Below are 15,535 nucleotides of genomic sequence, written 5' to 3' on the forward strand. Positions count from 1 at the left end.
TGCTCACAGGACACAGAAAAGAGGACATACTAGGATACAACTTTATCATATAAATCATGTACAATTAATTGGCATGCAAAGAAACCTTCCCTGTGAAGTGCTACTGCCAGTCGGTGTCGCTCCACATCGGCCACAGCTTGCAGGTGTGCGCTTCACATCCCGGCAGGTCTGAACTTCATCAAGTGCCAAGATTCAAGCCTTAGTAAATTCTCTGTAAGTGGGTCAACAACGAAGAGACACCCAACCACTCTTGGCTTAAAAATACATTTTTATTATGCAGGATGTAGTTAACTGTCTGTTCAACCTCCTTCTCCTTTAGCATTAATTTTTGTTCTTTATCAGATTCCCTCAACTCCACTTAAAAGGGCATGTACATGTTGCAGAAGCACCACCTCCCTAGCAAGTGTCAAATTCTTGCCTACTTAACTCCACTTAACTCTCTTCAATCAGAATAAAACTTGCCTGCATGCAACCTAAAATTCCTGCTAGATAATCATTTCAAGGACAAAAGGTGAAGTGATCTGCAAGTCAGAATTGACATGGACCATCTCCACACCCTCTCCTCTTGGAAGGTTAGAGTAACCAGGGCACTGCAAAGCTTCCAGCAATCACAAACTTGATCCTGTTAATTCAAGCTCCTTAAATTGTGGATTCGTGATGTTAAGCTGAATTAGACAGTCTTCAATGAGAAAGAGAATAATAAGCACCATGTGAGTGAAGAAACAAGCTTCAAGCAGAGCACTGTAGACCCTCATCACCTTCATTTCTAAATCCCCAGCCCTGCCACTTTTCACAAAGATCTGTGTAGAACAGGACTTAACCCTTCTCTGGTAAATTCACCTCCTCTAGAAAAGTTCACGTGGAAAAACCTTGAGAAAGAGTGGTATTGGAATCCTTGAATTTAATATGCTATTAAAATCAAACAGGAGATTGATGAGATGCATCAACTTTAACTTGAAGGCTGTGGCATGGATAAGGACTTCTTGAGTGACACTTACAGGCTCTGTGTGGCACACTATTTGGACTGGAAATAAATACATGTGGTGTGTGATATATTTATATTTAAAATTTAAAAATATTGTGTTTGAAATATTTAAAATACGGTGTTGCTCATTTGTATTGAGCTTGTATCCTAAGGGCCCATGGGAAGAGTTCATTTGTCTGTCTCTAGACCTTGTGGGTTGTACCTGTCTGCTAAGAGGCCACAGCAGAGGCAAGACACGGGCAAATTCACAGCAGCGCCTGCCGGGAGCATCTCACCGGTGTGGTCCAGGCACATAGCAAACAGATCTCTTCGTAACAGCCAGCTTCCCTGGTGAACCATTGCTCAAATCACTTCTGGAAGAGGTGGAAGAAGGCCTTTAAGCCATAACTGTGCCTTTTTGTTTCCCAGATCAAGCAGCAGAGTAGTTTTGTATCTCAGAGACTGATCTAATACCTTCAAAGAGCTACACAATAATGCTGTGGTGCCCAAGGAGCACACCAGGAGCTCCCCCTGGATCGGGAGCGAGGAGCCCAAGGAACCCAGAATCCAAATCCTGTGGAATCTGCACAGCCTCACCAAGGGTGTGGAAGCAAAAAGCCACATTCTGCATTCTTCCATACATAGCACTAGCTGATCCTCATGAAATGAGTATAAAAATATTAACCCTATCCAACCACAAAACCTAATAAATGACTGTGTTGAAAAGGGACCCATCAAATCCTAAAAAAATCCAGCTGTGTGTAATGAGGTCTCTCCTTGTTGTCCCCTTAGCAGTTTCCTTTCAAGCATATCCTAGGAATTGGAAGCAAGTATTAAAAAAAAAAAAAAAAAGTAATTTAAAATAAATGATGGTGAGAAGCTAATTAGAAAAGCACTCCAATAAATATCACAGAGAAAAAGCTCTAACTCACTTTAATTCAAATATTCCCCTTTTGTTTAATCACTGCAAACCTATGACATGCACCAGTGGGAGCATTTTGTTATTGGAAAGTTATTTCTTGACATTATAAGCCCTCAATAAATAATTATAAAGCAAAAAAATGAAGTCCAATGGTTGGTAGACAACACAGATTTCAGATACACTCAATTTCCATAGTTTTTGTAAAAAACGGTGACTAGCTACTGGCTAATTCTGTTCCATAGAAGACAACTGTGCAGCTCCCCCTGACTTCACTGGGGACAGGATTTCACCATATAGGAAGTGGTAATTTATGTGTTCCTTTTGTGCTGACACCCAATATTATTGTATTGTGCAACTAAACCCTCGAATGGCTTAAAATGGATGTGGTAAACCTGTGAGACCCAGCAGCAAAGAGCCATTCCGCTGCCCGAGTTGTAACTTGTCTAATTGTCTTTTACTGCCACTTCTCACATGGAAACTGCCGCTGCCATGAATACAGCTGAGAGAAAGAAAGCTCAGGGGGGAAGTCGGAAAAGCAATCCTCACTGCTCCAGGCTCTTCCGCAGTAACAACAAGCATGGTGAAAGGGCTGCCTCTGCCATTTGTACGTAAATCAGTGTCAAAGAGAGCATGAGGCAGGTTTCTATTGAGAACAGCCCTACCATCGGAAGCTGCACCTGGCCACTCAATGGCCACGAGTGGTGATGTTAGCAGCAAGGACACTCCACTGACATTTGCCTTAAATACCAGTCGGATCTCAACATACTTCAAGGCTTGCAACACATTCTGCTCCTCCTTTCTTCACAGTCCCCAAAAGAAAATCAATTTCTTTTTTTCCCTAAGCTACCTGACCTTGAAAAAAACATTGCTTCTCTTTGTCTGAATGTATTCAGCGGCTTTTCTGCCAACTACAATGCATTCTCTATTCATCAAAATAAAAAGGTGGACCTGAAAGAAATCTACAGGATGTTTTCTTCTGTGTGTTGTTCTGAGAGTAATGTTGATTCTCTTCCCAGCTTTTAAATAACCTTTCAGTAATTTTGATTAATTCAAGTCTTACTGTAACTCTTCTGGTCCTGAATTTTCAAAAGAAAAAAATGAATGGCTTATGTGATCAATCTAACATCTGGTTTTGAATCAAAATCTTTCCCTGTTATGCTTCATGACTTTCCCCTGTCATTGTTCTCTAGAGAAAGACTTTTTAGTTGTTTTCTTAAGTACCTTCAAATGATCTTTTGAATCTTCCCCTTTTTGCTACATTTACGTAATTTACAAGCTTATAACATGCAATTCAATTTGCACTTTAATATGCCCTTCGAGCTGACCTCTGTAAAGGTTTCCTAAATGCTGAGGTTAGGACTTTGTCAACAGAGGAAGCATTAGCACGGCAGAAGACGATGACACATATTGTTCTGCTTTCCCGTGGTTCAAAATGGCAAGGTGCAGATGGCACAAACGTCTGGCAGAGCAACAACATCCTTGGCTTGCAGCAGTGATGTGCAAAATGGCAAGAGCAAGCAACTCAACACGTAGATTGATTTATTAGACAGAAATGTATCACAGAAAAAAATCCTTCCTAAATTGCATCAAAGACTGCTAGTAGCAGGAGGAGGAGTACACAAGGATGAGTGAGTTTCAGCAAGAACTGAACTTATACAAGGATGCATTTCCCCAATTTATAGGGACAGAGAGGGCACACAAAATAACTGCAGTACATCTAAGTGAATTAAAATTGCGCCCAGGTTAAAAAAAATCTTTGCATACGCCTCATTCACTGCAGAGAAATTGTATTATACCACCATCATCCGGATTATCAGAGGCACTCAAAACTTCAAGTAGGAAATGTGTGGATTCAGAAATGGTAAAGCCAAGTTCTCTCTCTGCTTCCTGCTAAGACACATAACCCTTTAACTCAAAATTACTTCTCTCTTCCATCTCAACCTTTTCCCGTTGTCAAGTATGACTGATTTTGGTGCTCATCTGTAAAAACAGAGAGTCCAAGATCTCAAATGATTAAAGAAAATTGGTCCATATTAAAGATGATTACAGATATACTTGGCTGCAGTTTTACTGGCATGAGCTCTTACGCACTGTTGAGTACGCCAGTTTTGTAAATCTGGGAATGGATTTCAAAGGCTCCGATGACTAGTGGCTAGAACACTTGCTGAACCTCCTTCCTGCATCTGATCTTCACAGCTTCAGCACAATTTACCACCAAAGAGGTCCCTGATTTTGCAGTGATTTGGAGCTGCTGATCAACAGATCTGCCTTTCCTGATTTCAGCTTGGAGTCAACCTGTGTACACCATCGCCGAGTTAAAAGGAAGGAGCTGAAAGAATTTCAGCTGCAAATTACATTAATAAAGCAGCCTACCTACAACATTATTTTTCAATTGCAGCTGACAAATCTAAGACAAGGGCTGTATGCTATTGGCCTGCACAGTCTGATAACACAAAAAGCCACCTTCTCTTCTCTTTTTGTACATGTAAGAAACGTTAAACATTTAGTTTACTGTCATTTTCTAATGTTGTCTGAAATACATTGTGACACATCAAAAATGTTCATAGAATGAATAAAAAATGTGCTGTCTATTTCAATATACTACCTCTGTCACTCCTTTGCATTTGATGTTGCCTGTATTTAAATGTCTTAAGCTGTCTTAATCATTTATTTTATTAGCTTTCTAAACCATTCTTTTCTCTTTTTGCTAACAAAATGCTATGAAACGTGTCAGCACTCAGAACAGATGCAGAGCTGGGGGTCAGACACCACTAAAACCAGCATGGATCAGGTGTATGCAAACCAGTGCCATTTCCTTGAGTCCTATCAGCAGCGAACACCAGCACGCTTTCAATTCCTGATCCACCTACATGTCGAAATGGCTTCTTTGACCACACATGAATCAAATAAAGACCTGGCCTCCAGAATAGTAAGGTTCCCTCAAGCACATTCAGACATGACGGCATTTAGTATTATTTCCCATGAGACACTGTACCTTGAGGAGTCAGCTCTCAACAGCACTTCTGCCGGTCAGAAGGGGAGCTGAACTACTTACTCTCCATTTGTAATATGGTTTGAGATGCCCAGACAAAAAGCACGCAGCTGTGCCATGTATTCAATAATTGGCATTACTCTTTTCTTACTCTTCCTTGGCAGAGGCCATCTGAAGACCTGCACCACTCCTATTTGTCTGCTAGGAAGCTCTGAGCACGGGAAACCAATTGTTGTAAAAGTGTTCCCTACTTAGGGACCTACTCAGATGTGCCCCTGAGATTACGAGATAACCTCTAATTAAGGATTACAAACCAGCAAGAAGGAAGCCCAGAAACATCTCTTTCTGTTGTGTGCTCACTGATCCATTGCCAAATATTTATCAGAGGACCCCCAGATGAATTTAGTGAATTTAGGAAATAAAAGACAGATCTGGCTGGCTTTAAGCCAGGCATAATGGCAGCAGCAGCTATGTTTGATTCATCTATACAGCTCTGGGAATTCATTTCCCAGTCAGCAGAGTTGGAATTCAGAATTTCTCCTGAGAAAAAGCATGACTCCAAATCGTGCAGCGGTGCGATACGAACAGTATCGTGCTCATCGGCGTATGAACAAAAATGGGCACTGACCAGGCTGAGACACCTACATTAATCTTAATTTCTGAAGTCAGCCAAAACAGGACGACACGTGGCATAAAGAGCTGACAGGCTACTGCATTATCGAATCTTTACACGGGGTATTTGTGTTAGGCATGGAGCTTAATTTAGGAAAGTTTGATTTTCCTTTCCCCGCACCCATTCCCTTGCTAACACTTTATTCAAGGAATCAATTAGGCCTTGATCAACCATTGATCAAGAGTTCCCAGTGGGGAGCTTTAATGCATTTTATCTGCAGTTACTGTTCCCAAGTAACACCTATTTCTGAGCATGCACTTAATTCTTTTTATCAATACTTTGCTATCCTTCAACAACCCTGTTAATAGCATTTTGCAGGTCTACTTTCAATGAAATCTTCCTTTGACAAATGAATTAGTGAAACCGTGGGATTTCCATTGGCGTATTTGCCTTTTTCAGCCACAGAGACAAATAAATTCCATCCTCCACACCTGCCCCTGCCTAAAAAAAAGGGTTAAAGTGATGTGCTGGAGATCAAGATGCTAAATGAAAAGCTGTTCGAGAACAAACAGAACAAGATAACCATTAACGCTTTAAAGCGAACAGTCATTCTTTTCACTAAATTCCCTGTAAAGTGAAAAACGTGATACATCTTCACCATCTCCAGGATTTTTCACTATCATTAGCATTTCCTTAGCAAGATTTCTTTTAAAAGGAAAGAACACAAAAGGTGTGTATCAAAGTTGACAAGACTTCAGTATATGATTAAGTAAATCACGTGGATTTAGGCATGCACTTAAGATATCTGCTGAATAGAGACAGATACATACTCATGCCTGAAGACTTTGCTGAAAAGAAGCCAAAATGAATTGGTTATAATTAAATTCTTTTCATGAAATTTCTGCAACTCCCTATTGTGTGACACGAGTACTGAAATGCTAATAAACTAGTTAAAATTACGCTTATTACCAAGTAAAATAAACCACAGAGACACTTCTGCCTTTTCTTATTTTCTATCACCATTTATATAACATTATTTTGCATTAGAGAAGTAAAATACTTGACCAGGCACCCGCCCATGACAGAGCAGTAATTGCAGGGTGTTTCAGTTCCAGGAGATGATCCGTGGATTCCTCCACCTCAGGCTGCATTGCTACTCCTGCTTAGGGGAGAAATGGCTTTTAGCTATGTCAGCACTCGAGCAAAAGCCTAGCTTCAGAACACCGCCCGAGAGATGCTGTATGCCAGGAACTGCTCGGTGTGTGGAGAGCTCTTTTAAACACACAACAAACTGAGCTCTAACTGAAAAGTCAGGTGTTAATGCACTGGCTGCTCAGACCCCGCATGCTCTGAAGCATGATAACGCAGCACATCCCTGCAGAAATACCACGGAGACTTAAAAATGGCCTTGTTCCCTTGAGAGCCTCCTGCACACTGACAAGCACACATACTACCTGCCCTGGTACCATTCCAAAATTCCCCCAGCCTTACAAGGGAGCGGAACAGCCACACTCACTGTGGCAGGAGGAGGATACAGGGACCCAGTAATTCTACCATTACTCAAAAGTTTCACCAGTAAGAAGTTTTAAAACGCACCCTGATGTGATGGTGTAGGCTAACCAAATGCTGATGGAGAGAAACTAAGAGAAATGGCAGGACCCCTGACTGATGAGCAGGGCAGAGTGACCAACCTGTCACTCTTGCAGGGCTTTCCAAGGACTGTTGTTTCTCCAATAAGCTAAGACCATCTGGAAGCTGCACCTAATTGGGATGATCTCATCCTTCACGTTAGCCTTTGTCTCTCCATCTTCAAATAGATTAATCTCTTCTATGCATTCGCCTTGGACAGCTCTGCGTGCTAGACACCCCAGGAGTACGAGGCATTTTGTTAGCTGAGCAGCAGAGCAGACATCCTGCTCCGCTGAAGTTCAGAACAACTGAGTCTCTGCAGTAGGTCTGAACTAAATTTTCTGTATGATTGGTTTCTTCAGCCTGATGGTGAACCCCTTCTTCCTGCTGGGAAGCAGCTCCTCTACAGACCATATTTCAGGAAGAGCAGTAAGAGCTGGAGGTGAACTCATTACGATTTACTGGGACAGAAAACAAGAACATTTTCATACATTTCAGGAAAAGCAGAAGTAGCCATTATTTTCAAATCTACCATTCTGTGAGCTATTTCCAACGCAGCTAACCAGGCATGGAATTTAGGCTGTAATTTTCACAGAGATCCCCAAGTGAGTTAATGGCCTAATCCCTATTGAAAGTTCTGGTGTTAACTTTGAGTTGCCAACAGCAGTAACTGCTTCCATAATCAAATATCATAGTCAGTGATCTTTTTTTTTTTTTTTTTTTTTTTTTTTTATTAAAGTGGTTTATGTTATTCAGTTTGACATTTCGAAAAGAAAAAGAGGGAAAAAAAGAACACATTATGCTGGTTTAGTTATGTTCTTCCACTTGCGGGCATTAAGTAGCAGCACCATAACTCTGCCCATAAATCAGAAAAAATGCAGACATCTGAACAAACAAAACTGAAAAAAGTCACGTATTACAGCTGCAAAAAAGTAAATATGGACTTTTTTTTTCTGTGCCTCCAGGAGAACCATCACAGTAAAAATAAATACAGATGCTAAAACCAGAAGGATAATACAAGTAAGAACTGGTACAAGACTATGCATTTTATTAGCATAATTTATATTCTAACAGGGTCTAATTTGGTGTCGAGAAATAAAAAGAGTATCTAGTCTCTTAAGATAGAGCCCAGCAGCTGTCTCTTTATCACAAAAAAATGAAGGTTACCCTTATCAGTACTCCACGGATCTTTTATAAATACATATAGACCCTCACACAGGAATTTACAAAAATATCAAATGCTTCTCTGAATGAATGGAATCAAATTAATATATATATTAAAGAGAAAATTCAAGCTGCGTATAGGCGTTCACTCACATGGCTCTAGCAAAGTCACTGGAGCTGGGACAAATGGGGGCATAAATTTAGCCTGAGAAAACAGTGTTGTGAGAAAGAGAACATGCCTCAGTACTCGTAACCACATGAACTTCATTCAAGACCCACACATCTTTTACTGTGGTATTTCTGCCCTCAGAAAAATATGAAGTTATATTTTGGGAACTTGCATATGGACAACAGGAGCTTCCAAGTCCCTGGGGTGCCCCACATTGGTCTGAAAACAGCTAATGAACCCCTCGCTGCTGCTTTGGGAAGAGTCAGGACAAAACAGAAGTGCTATGTATGTTTCCTGACAGCCGTCCAAGAGGAATGCATTTCTCCACCCTATTCCCATGCAGCCCACACATCACTTCTGGAGAACCTAGAAAATGTATATCTCATAACATAACCAGCTGGGATGGTAAAAGGAAGAGAAGAGTGAACCAGGCGTGAGCTCAGCCCCTGCCAGAGACCCATGGTGCAGTTCCAAGAAGCAAGGTTTTGCCCCCTTTTTCCTCCTTGGAGCTGTTCTTTCAAACCCTTCTCTCTTTACAACATCACATTGCACAGCCAGCTCAGAGAAAGAGCTGTGAAGTCCAGGGCAGCACTCATCTCATGAGGTCAAGACAAACGTTGCTCCATCAAGAAACGGGCAGATGACATCCTAAGGCATGGGAGCAAGTTTGCTGCCTAAAAGCTCAGAGAGGCTGCTGCCAAGACACTGAGAATGAGAGGCAAAGGCTATTTTGGGGCTTCTCCCAAACTGATGAATGAGAACAGCTCAGTCCAGGCTGCCCGAAGTCCCAGCAGTCAGTCCTGTCCATCTCCACAGCTGCACACTTTCCTGCAGCAAGTGAATAAAAGTGCTGTGCCAAAAACCTATCTGTGAATGGCCGTAAAGAATTTCTGTCTTGATGCTTTTTAATATTTAACTACTGCTAAAGCAGTGGGCCCGGCAAGGAATACAGATGCACCTGGATGCTCACACTGTGGCAGGCAACTCAGCCTGTTGCTGCACCCATTCTGCAGCAGAGGAAATGAAACCAGCACCGGCCGAGTGACTGAGGGACAAAGCTCCAGCCCCGCAGCTGGCGCAGCTCAGTCCCTGTGCTTATTCATCCGTTATTCAACCTGCTCTAAAGCCTAGAAACAGAAAATAATAATTGGGTTCCTTTTCATCCTGGGTAATACATGTATTTACATGCATATATGCTCCTAATAAACAGAAGGCTAGCAGGTGGGTAATTGAAAACACTGCTGATCACACACACATACATATGATCACGTATCCATACACATGTGATAGAGAAGCCCTCAAAGTCTTCACCTCCAGTCACCTTCTGCTTTTGCATGCAAAGTTAATGTTACTTTCTTCTGCTGCGTGGAGACTGCTCCCTCACTGATTTTCCAAGGGACTGTATTAACTCAATGAATGTGGCAGACTTGTCTGGGTTAGCTACCTTCTCCGTACCAGTGCGCATGGCAATTCTGTTCTGCGCACCAGGAAAGCCAGCACACCATTTCTAAGCATGCTGTAAGAACATACTAGTTTTCAGGCTGCTGCTGTTGCAGTCAGTAGGCAGGACTGCAAGTGAAACACAGACACAAGCCACTAATTTCCTCAGCACAAGGTTGTGGATGTAAAGTCATACAGGACCATTAAGAGCCTCAAATTTGATCATTTGTGATACACAGACTACAGTGATTTCTTAACCCTGTAAACCTGCACTTGGAGTCCACATTTTAGACTAACCTTTGATCACACGGACAACTGTAGGCCACCTCCTGCACCAGCCCACAGTAGGTGACTTGGAGGGAGGCAGGATTTCCTGATATCCTTACTCAGAACATAGACAGGAATGCCACAAACCAGCAGGCTGAAGTGGGAGGGGAATGCTTCCTGGCACGTTCACTATTTTTTACCTCTGAAGAGTGAGGACCAACATTCTCTGAGACAAACTTGTCAACACAACAGCACTGACTGCTTTATGAATAAAAACATTTCAACTTTTTTTTTTTTAATATATATCCTGCAAACCCACACAGTTATTGAATTATCAGCCTCAACAACTGCCAACAACAGGGAATTTTACAAAATGAAGATACAGAATATAAGAAACACGTATCTTTTAAATATACTCCTTGATATTTTCAAAAATTTCTTGCGTGTACAAGACAGACATTTAGAATAACAGTATTTCAGAAACTGCTATCATTTTTCCTCTACGTATCTCCTAAGCAGAGGATTTCTTCCCATTCCCAAACCAAATCAGGGTATTCTCTGTAATTCCTTCATGCCTATTCTCTCTTACCTGTCCAGTGCTTCTCATCATTTCTGTTACCCTTCACTGAAATGAAGTAACCACAACTGAATCCTGAATTAACAGTGAGTTGAGTCCATCAATTTAAGCAATGACATGATAATATTTTCCGATTCCCTTTGTAAATATGCACCAACTGTTGTATTTGGTTTTTGGAGGCCCATTGCATATTAAGTAGATGCCTTTATTAAGCTGTCATCTATGACGCGTAGATCTTTCTCCCAAGAGGTTACAAGTAATTCAGAATCCAATAATGCATAAAAGTAATTTTAAATTGCCCTTTCTACTTTAATTACCTTGCAAGTTAACTCCAAGTTCCAACTAAAACATGCCATCCAGAAACCCAGCTCTTTTCAGCCCTTCAGCAGTGCACCTGACAATCATTCCCTGTGTTCATTAATTGAATAATTTGGAGCCTTTCTAGAAAGTAATGTTGCCATCTTTCCACTCCTTGTCCAGGTTATTGCTAAATACACTGAATAAATTAGGTCTGTTATTCATCTTCATTGTATTCTGCTACTAATGTTTTCCATTCCAACAAAATATGCTACTTAGTGGTTATGTACCTGATGACTATTAATTCATGGCAAATTTTGCCACCTAGGCCATAGTTTTTCCTTAGTCATTGTCAGTTTTGAGAGACTTTGTTACACAATTTTGATTGAATATGGAGGTTATGCTCTTTGACTTGATTTTGACTCAGTCTTTTTCTTACTCATGCAAGAATTCCATTTTTTTCTTTAAATAATTCTTTTAATGATAAAGATAATTCAGATGGGCAATCTTGCCCTTGCAACAGAAACAACAGTCACAGGAACAAATGTCAAACATAAGTCGAATCTGAAACTAGAAACAAAAACTGTGTGTACTAGATTTTTATACTCTTAAAGGCTTTTCACTAAAATGTAAGTACACGTGTTGCAAGGACCAACTTGGAAAGATACTGATTTGCGTGCCTTTGCCTTTATACTTCTGCTTACAATACCTCCTTTGGTACAACATTAATGTAGTTCCTAAACTGTAACCATATTTTTTAAGAATCCAATTCATATCTGATGGGTGTCTCTTCCTACATGCTCCGAGTAAGGCTCGTTGGCTTCTTTGTGTTTCTGTTGTGTGTCTGGTGGCTCTTTTTTTTTTTTTTTTTTTTTAAATGGCAGAAGCACTTGGCAATATCTGTGACCTTGAGTTGTACACATGAGCAAGCAAGAGAGCCCAGTCCTGTAAGGCTGTTTATGCATTCTGAGAGAGCTCTTTCGGAGAGGGGTGTCTCAAGGAAGACAGAAGCATGATGTGCATACCAAGCCAAGTGCTTCATGATTTATTTATAGGGAAAAGGGGCATAAAAATTTGCTGAAGGGGAAAGAAAAATGAAGAATCTGACTTACCTTGTCTGTGTAGACGAAGAACAGAATCACAACAGTGAGCTCCAACAGAAATATAATTAACAGCATGATAAAAAACTGTCAAGAGAAGAAGGGACGGGAAAAAAAAACAAAAAGCAAAAACCGTCAACATCTATTTCAGTTTTTTCTGGATGCACAATAAATACACTCAGCAGATCATGCAGAAAGGGGTGTGGGAGTCATACAGGCAGCAAGATGCAAAGCTGCTGTCTTACAGTGGAACAGAAGGCACGCGACATGCAACAACCACAAACGCAGGTAAAGGACTAGGCAGAAACACACCCCTATCCAGGCGTACGGAGGGCTTGTTTCTAGTACTGATTTCAGAAGAACAGCATAAAATCCCACAAAGATCTGTCCCCCCCACCAGGCTAGTGATCTGTTTGACAGCAACACTTGAAGTTTCTTCCTAGGTTAGGCTTTATTGATTTTATTTTCCCATTAGATCTTTTCCATTAGGAAGATATCACTGAAAACCACAGTTTAGACTTCCCATTGCTAGAGAAGGTAGCCCATCCATAAACCATAGTCATGATCCCTTTTCAAGGGGAGCTGTGGGAGAAGTGAAAGGCAAACCCAAACACTAGTATACCAAGCCAGCTTTAAGAGTAGTTTCAGGCAGCTACATGAACTACTCACGGGCTTCAACCAGAAGGGGCTGATTTGTACTTAAGACATCAACACAAAGTTGGTCTCTATCTTTGTCTCCTCACAACCCAAGGAACTGTATAAAACCCAAAAGCCAAAAGCTAAAAGGAGTGGATAAAAAACCTTTGACATCAGTATTTCAGGTAGATTCTCAAAAGCCCTCAGCTCTGATCATCTTTAGTGGGATGAACTGCAGGCTATGCCACACACTTCTGAAAAAACACGTCCTCTATTTTTGTTAAGAAGCTGCATGGGTCTGTAGCAGTATCAAAACAGAAGATGCACAGACTAGAACAACCCATTGTCTGAGCTGAAAACGAAACGGAGTTTTGCAAAAATGGATGACGAAGTGAGAGTAATTTTCAGAACTTTTTGGCTCAGACAAAGGCCCTGCTCCCTTTAACACCAATTCCACACACTTAGCAGCTTGCTAGGCTGGAATTCAAATACTGAGCAACACTGACTTAATTGAAACCCCATTCCCAAGAGGAAAAAAAGTTACTATCTCTTTAGCTTCAACCACAAGGCTGCGAACCTATGAAAATTTAATAGCTACAAAACCTTATCAGAGCTTCTTCACTGCCTGGCAAGTCAAAACCAAACCTTTGAACCTATGGATTTCTGTGATTGAATGGAGGACAGAAGGTCAAGAGGGAGAAAATACCATTTTCCACTACTACAATTAGACTGTCTACAGAACTCATTGCATTTTGCCCCAGGAGTGTTAAATTAAAGTTTATTTTCAAATCTTCATCACTAGTATCTTCACACTTGCCTGACCCTAATACTGGATCCCATTACAGCCCACTTCCGAATCACAGAATTCATTCATGGCAGTGATCCGAGCCAATTTCCATATCATTACCTTTCAGCACTGGCCCTCCATATAGCTTTGAAAATCAGCCTTACTGCTGCCTACTTTTTTTTTTAAAACAAACAAACAAACAAACAAAAACTCTGCAGTTTTATCCTCTTGTGTAGTATTAACTGAAACAAGGCAAATCACATCACTCCTTGCAGAGATGCACAGGCATTCTGCCCTATTTCTTTAGCTGTGGGGTACTTTTTTGCTCGTCCATAAAACATGGGCTTTCCAAAATGTGCATGTGAACACCACTGTCTCCCTGTGAAATTCACTGGTATAGCCCAGATTACGTTAAGCAGACTCTAGCACAAAGGAAGGACTTGCACCCCCTCCCCTTATCAACAAGGATCAGCATTTCCTACCACAGGATCCCAATTTCATCAGCTTAGATTTTTGCCAAACCTTAATTGTCTAGGTTTATACATTCCAAGCTTGTTTCTGTCTTAAGGATAAAAGCTTTTGGAAGAGCTTTAAAAAAGGCACTTCAATTACTTCTAAGAATGAGGCAGGGCAAAGTACATTATTGAGGTTAAATTTCTGGTGGCTTAATTTGAAATTCTTTTACGCTCCAGCGTTAGGAGCGGGGAGCTGCAGCGAGGTGCAGCTCCATTCCAGGCCTTTTGTCTTACCCAACTATGGGTGGATTTTTATGGGCAAGTCATTAGCCTTCAAAAAAACCTGCATTTCGCACATCCAGCACAGATGAGAGGGCTCAGCCGCTAAGATCTTCAAAGCCTACAACCACAGAAAGCCCACTCCAATGCTTCCCACAGCTCCCAAACCACCCCAACCAAGCTCCTTTCCCCCCTCTTGTGACGCACAGAGCCACCATGCCAGGCCCCCTCACACGAACCCGGGTTAGGATGGGTTTAGGACATGAACTGGCTACCAGTTTTAGAGAAACTGGACCTGGAAGAGAAGGGGACTGGGGAGGGAAGAGATGAAGAGGATTGATTCCCTCACCTGAGAGAAGCCACAGGGCTGGTGAGCAGGGAGCGCCTGAGGGGACAGGCGCCAAAGCGAGGAGGTTCACCAAGAAGAGCAATGGCCACAGGGGAAAGGCATGACAGAAAGACGAGCCACTACTGCCCTCCTCTGTGCCACGAAACATGGGGTGTGAAGCACACTCAGAGGTGTTTGCGGTGCAGGAGGCTTTGGCAGTGGGGGACCTGCAGCCTGCCCCATGCCTGTGGAGAGGTGGCAGCCGGTTCCAGCCGGCTCCACAAAATGGCGCCCGCCTCCACAAAATGGCGCCTGCCTCCACAAAATGGCGCCCGCCTCCACAAAATGGCGCCCACCTCCACAAAATGGCGCCCACCTCCACAAAATGGCGCCCACCACAAGTGGCCCAGGGGCAGCTGTGTTTAACTGTCTGCTATCTTCACTTCTCAATACCAGAATCAGGAACTGGAAGTTTACCTTAAATGGCAACAAATTAAGTGAAATTCCCCAACTTGAGAGTGTTTTCCCTGCAGCACCCAGTCACACAGCTCTGCTAAAGCCCCCACCTCAGGACGAGCACAGCTGAGCCGCTGCAGCCAGCGGCAGCCTCCTGGGGCCTGGATCTCCTGGTGGACCACAACAGCACTCCTGAGTCCTTCACTTCATGCTAGAGAACTACGGTTGACACCGCAATTGTAGAAGGTGCTAAAATTGTAAAGTCAGAAACTCAAAATTTAGGAAATCAGAACAAAAGCTCTGCTACTGATGGTTAGGTACCATGGCTAAGCCCTTCTCTCTGCAGGCTTGGAGGTTTCTCCAGAGCCTTCTACTCCTATTCACCGTTCAGACCAGCTCTTCTCTGGAAAGCTGTGTGCCAAAGCCACTGTTGGCACGATTTCGGTTTCATGCACTGCAG

The 15,535-nt window shown here is 42.1% G+C and overlaps 1 protein-coding gene across 12 annotated transcripts in view; it reads right to left on the reverse strand.

Moving 5' to 3' along the window:
* The window catches only part of TSPAN4 (tetraspanin 4), a 404,986-nt gene that overhangs the window by 36,789 nt on the left and 352,662 nt on the right, over window positions 1-15,535 (reverse strand). For all 12 annotated transcript variants that reach the window (XM_084521103.1, XM_084521101.1, XM_084521098.1 and 9 more), the window contains one exon: window positions 12,147-12,221. In XM_084521103.1, the coding sequence (XP_084377229.1) occupies window positions 12,147-12,221 (75 nt within the window). The remainder of the gene's footprint in view (window positions 1-12,146; window positions 12,222-15,535) is intronic.

This window comes from Aythya ferina, assembly GCF_964211825.1.
Source record: "Aythya ferina genome assembly, chromosome: 5".
NCBI classification, from domain to species: domain Eukaryota; kingdom Metazoa; phylum Chordata; class Aves; order Anseriformes; family Anatidae; genus Aythya; species Aythya ferina.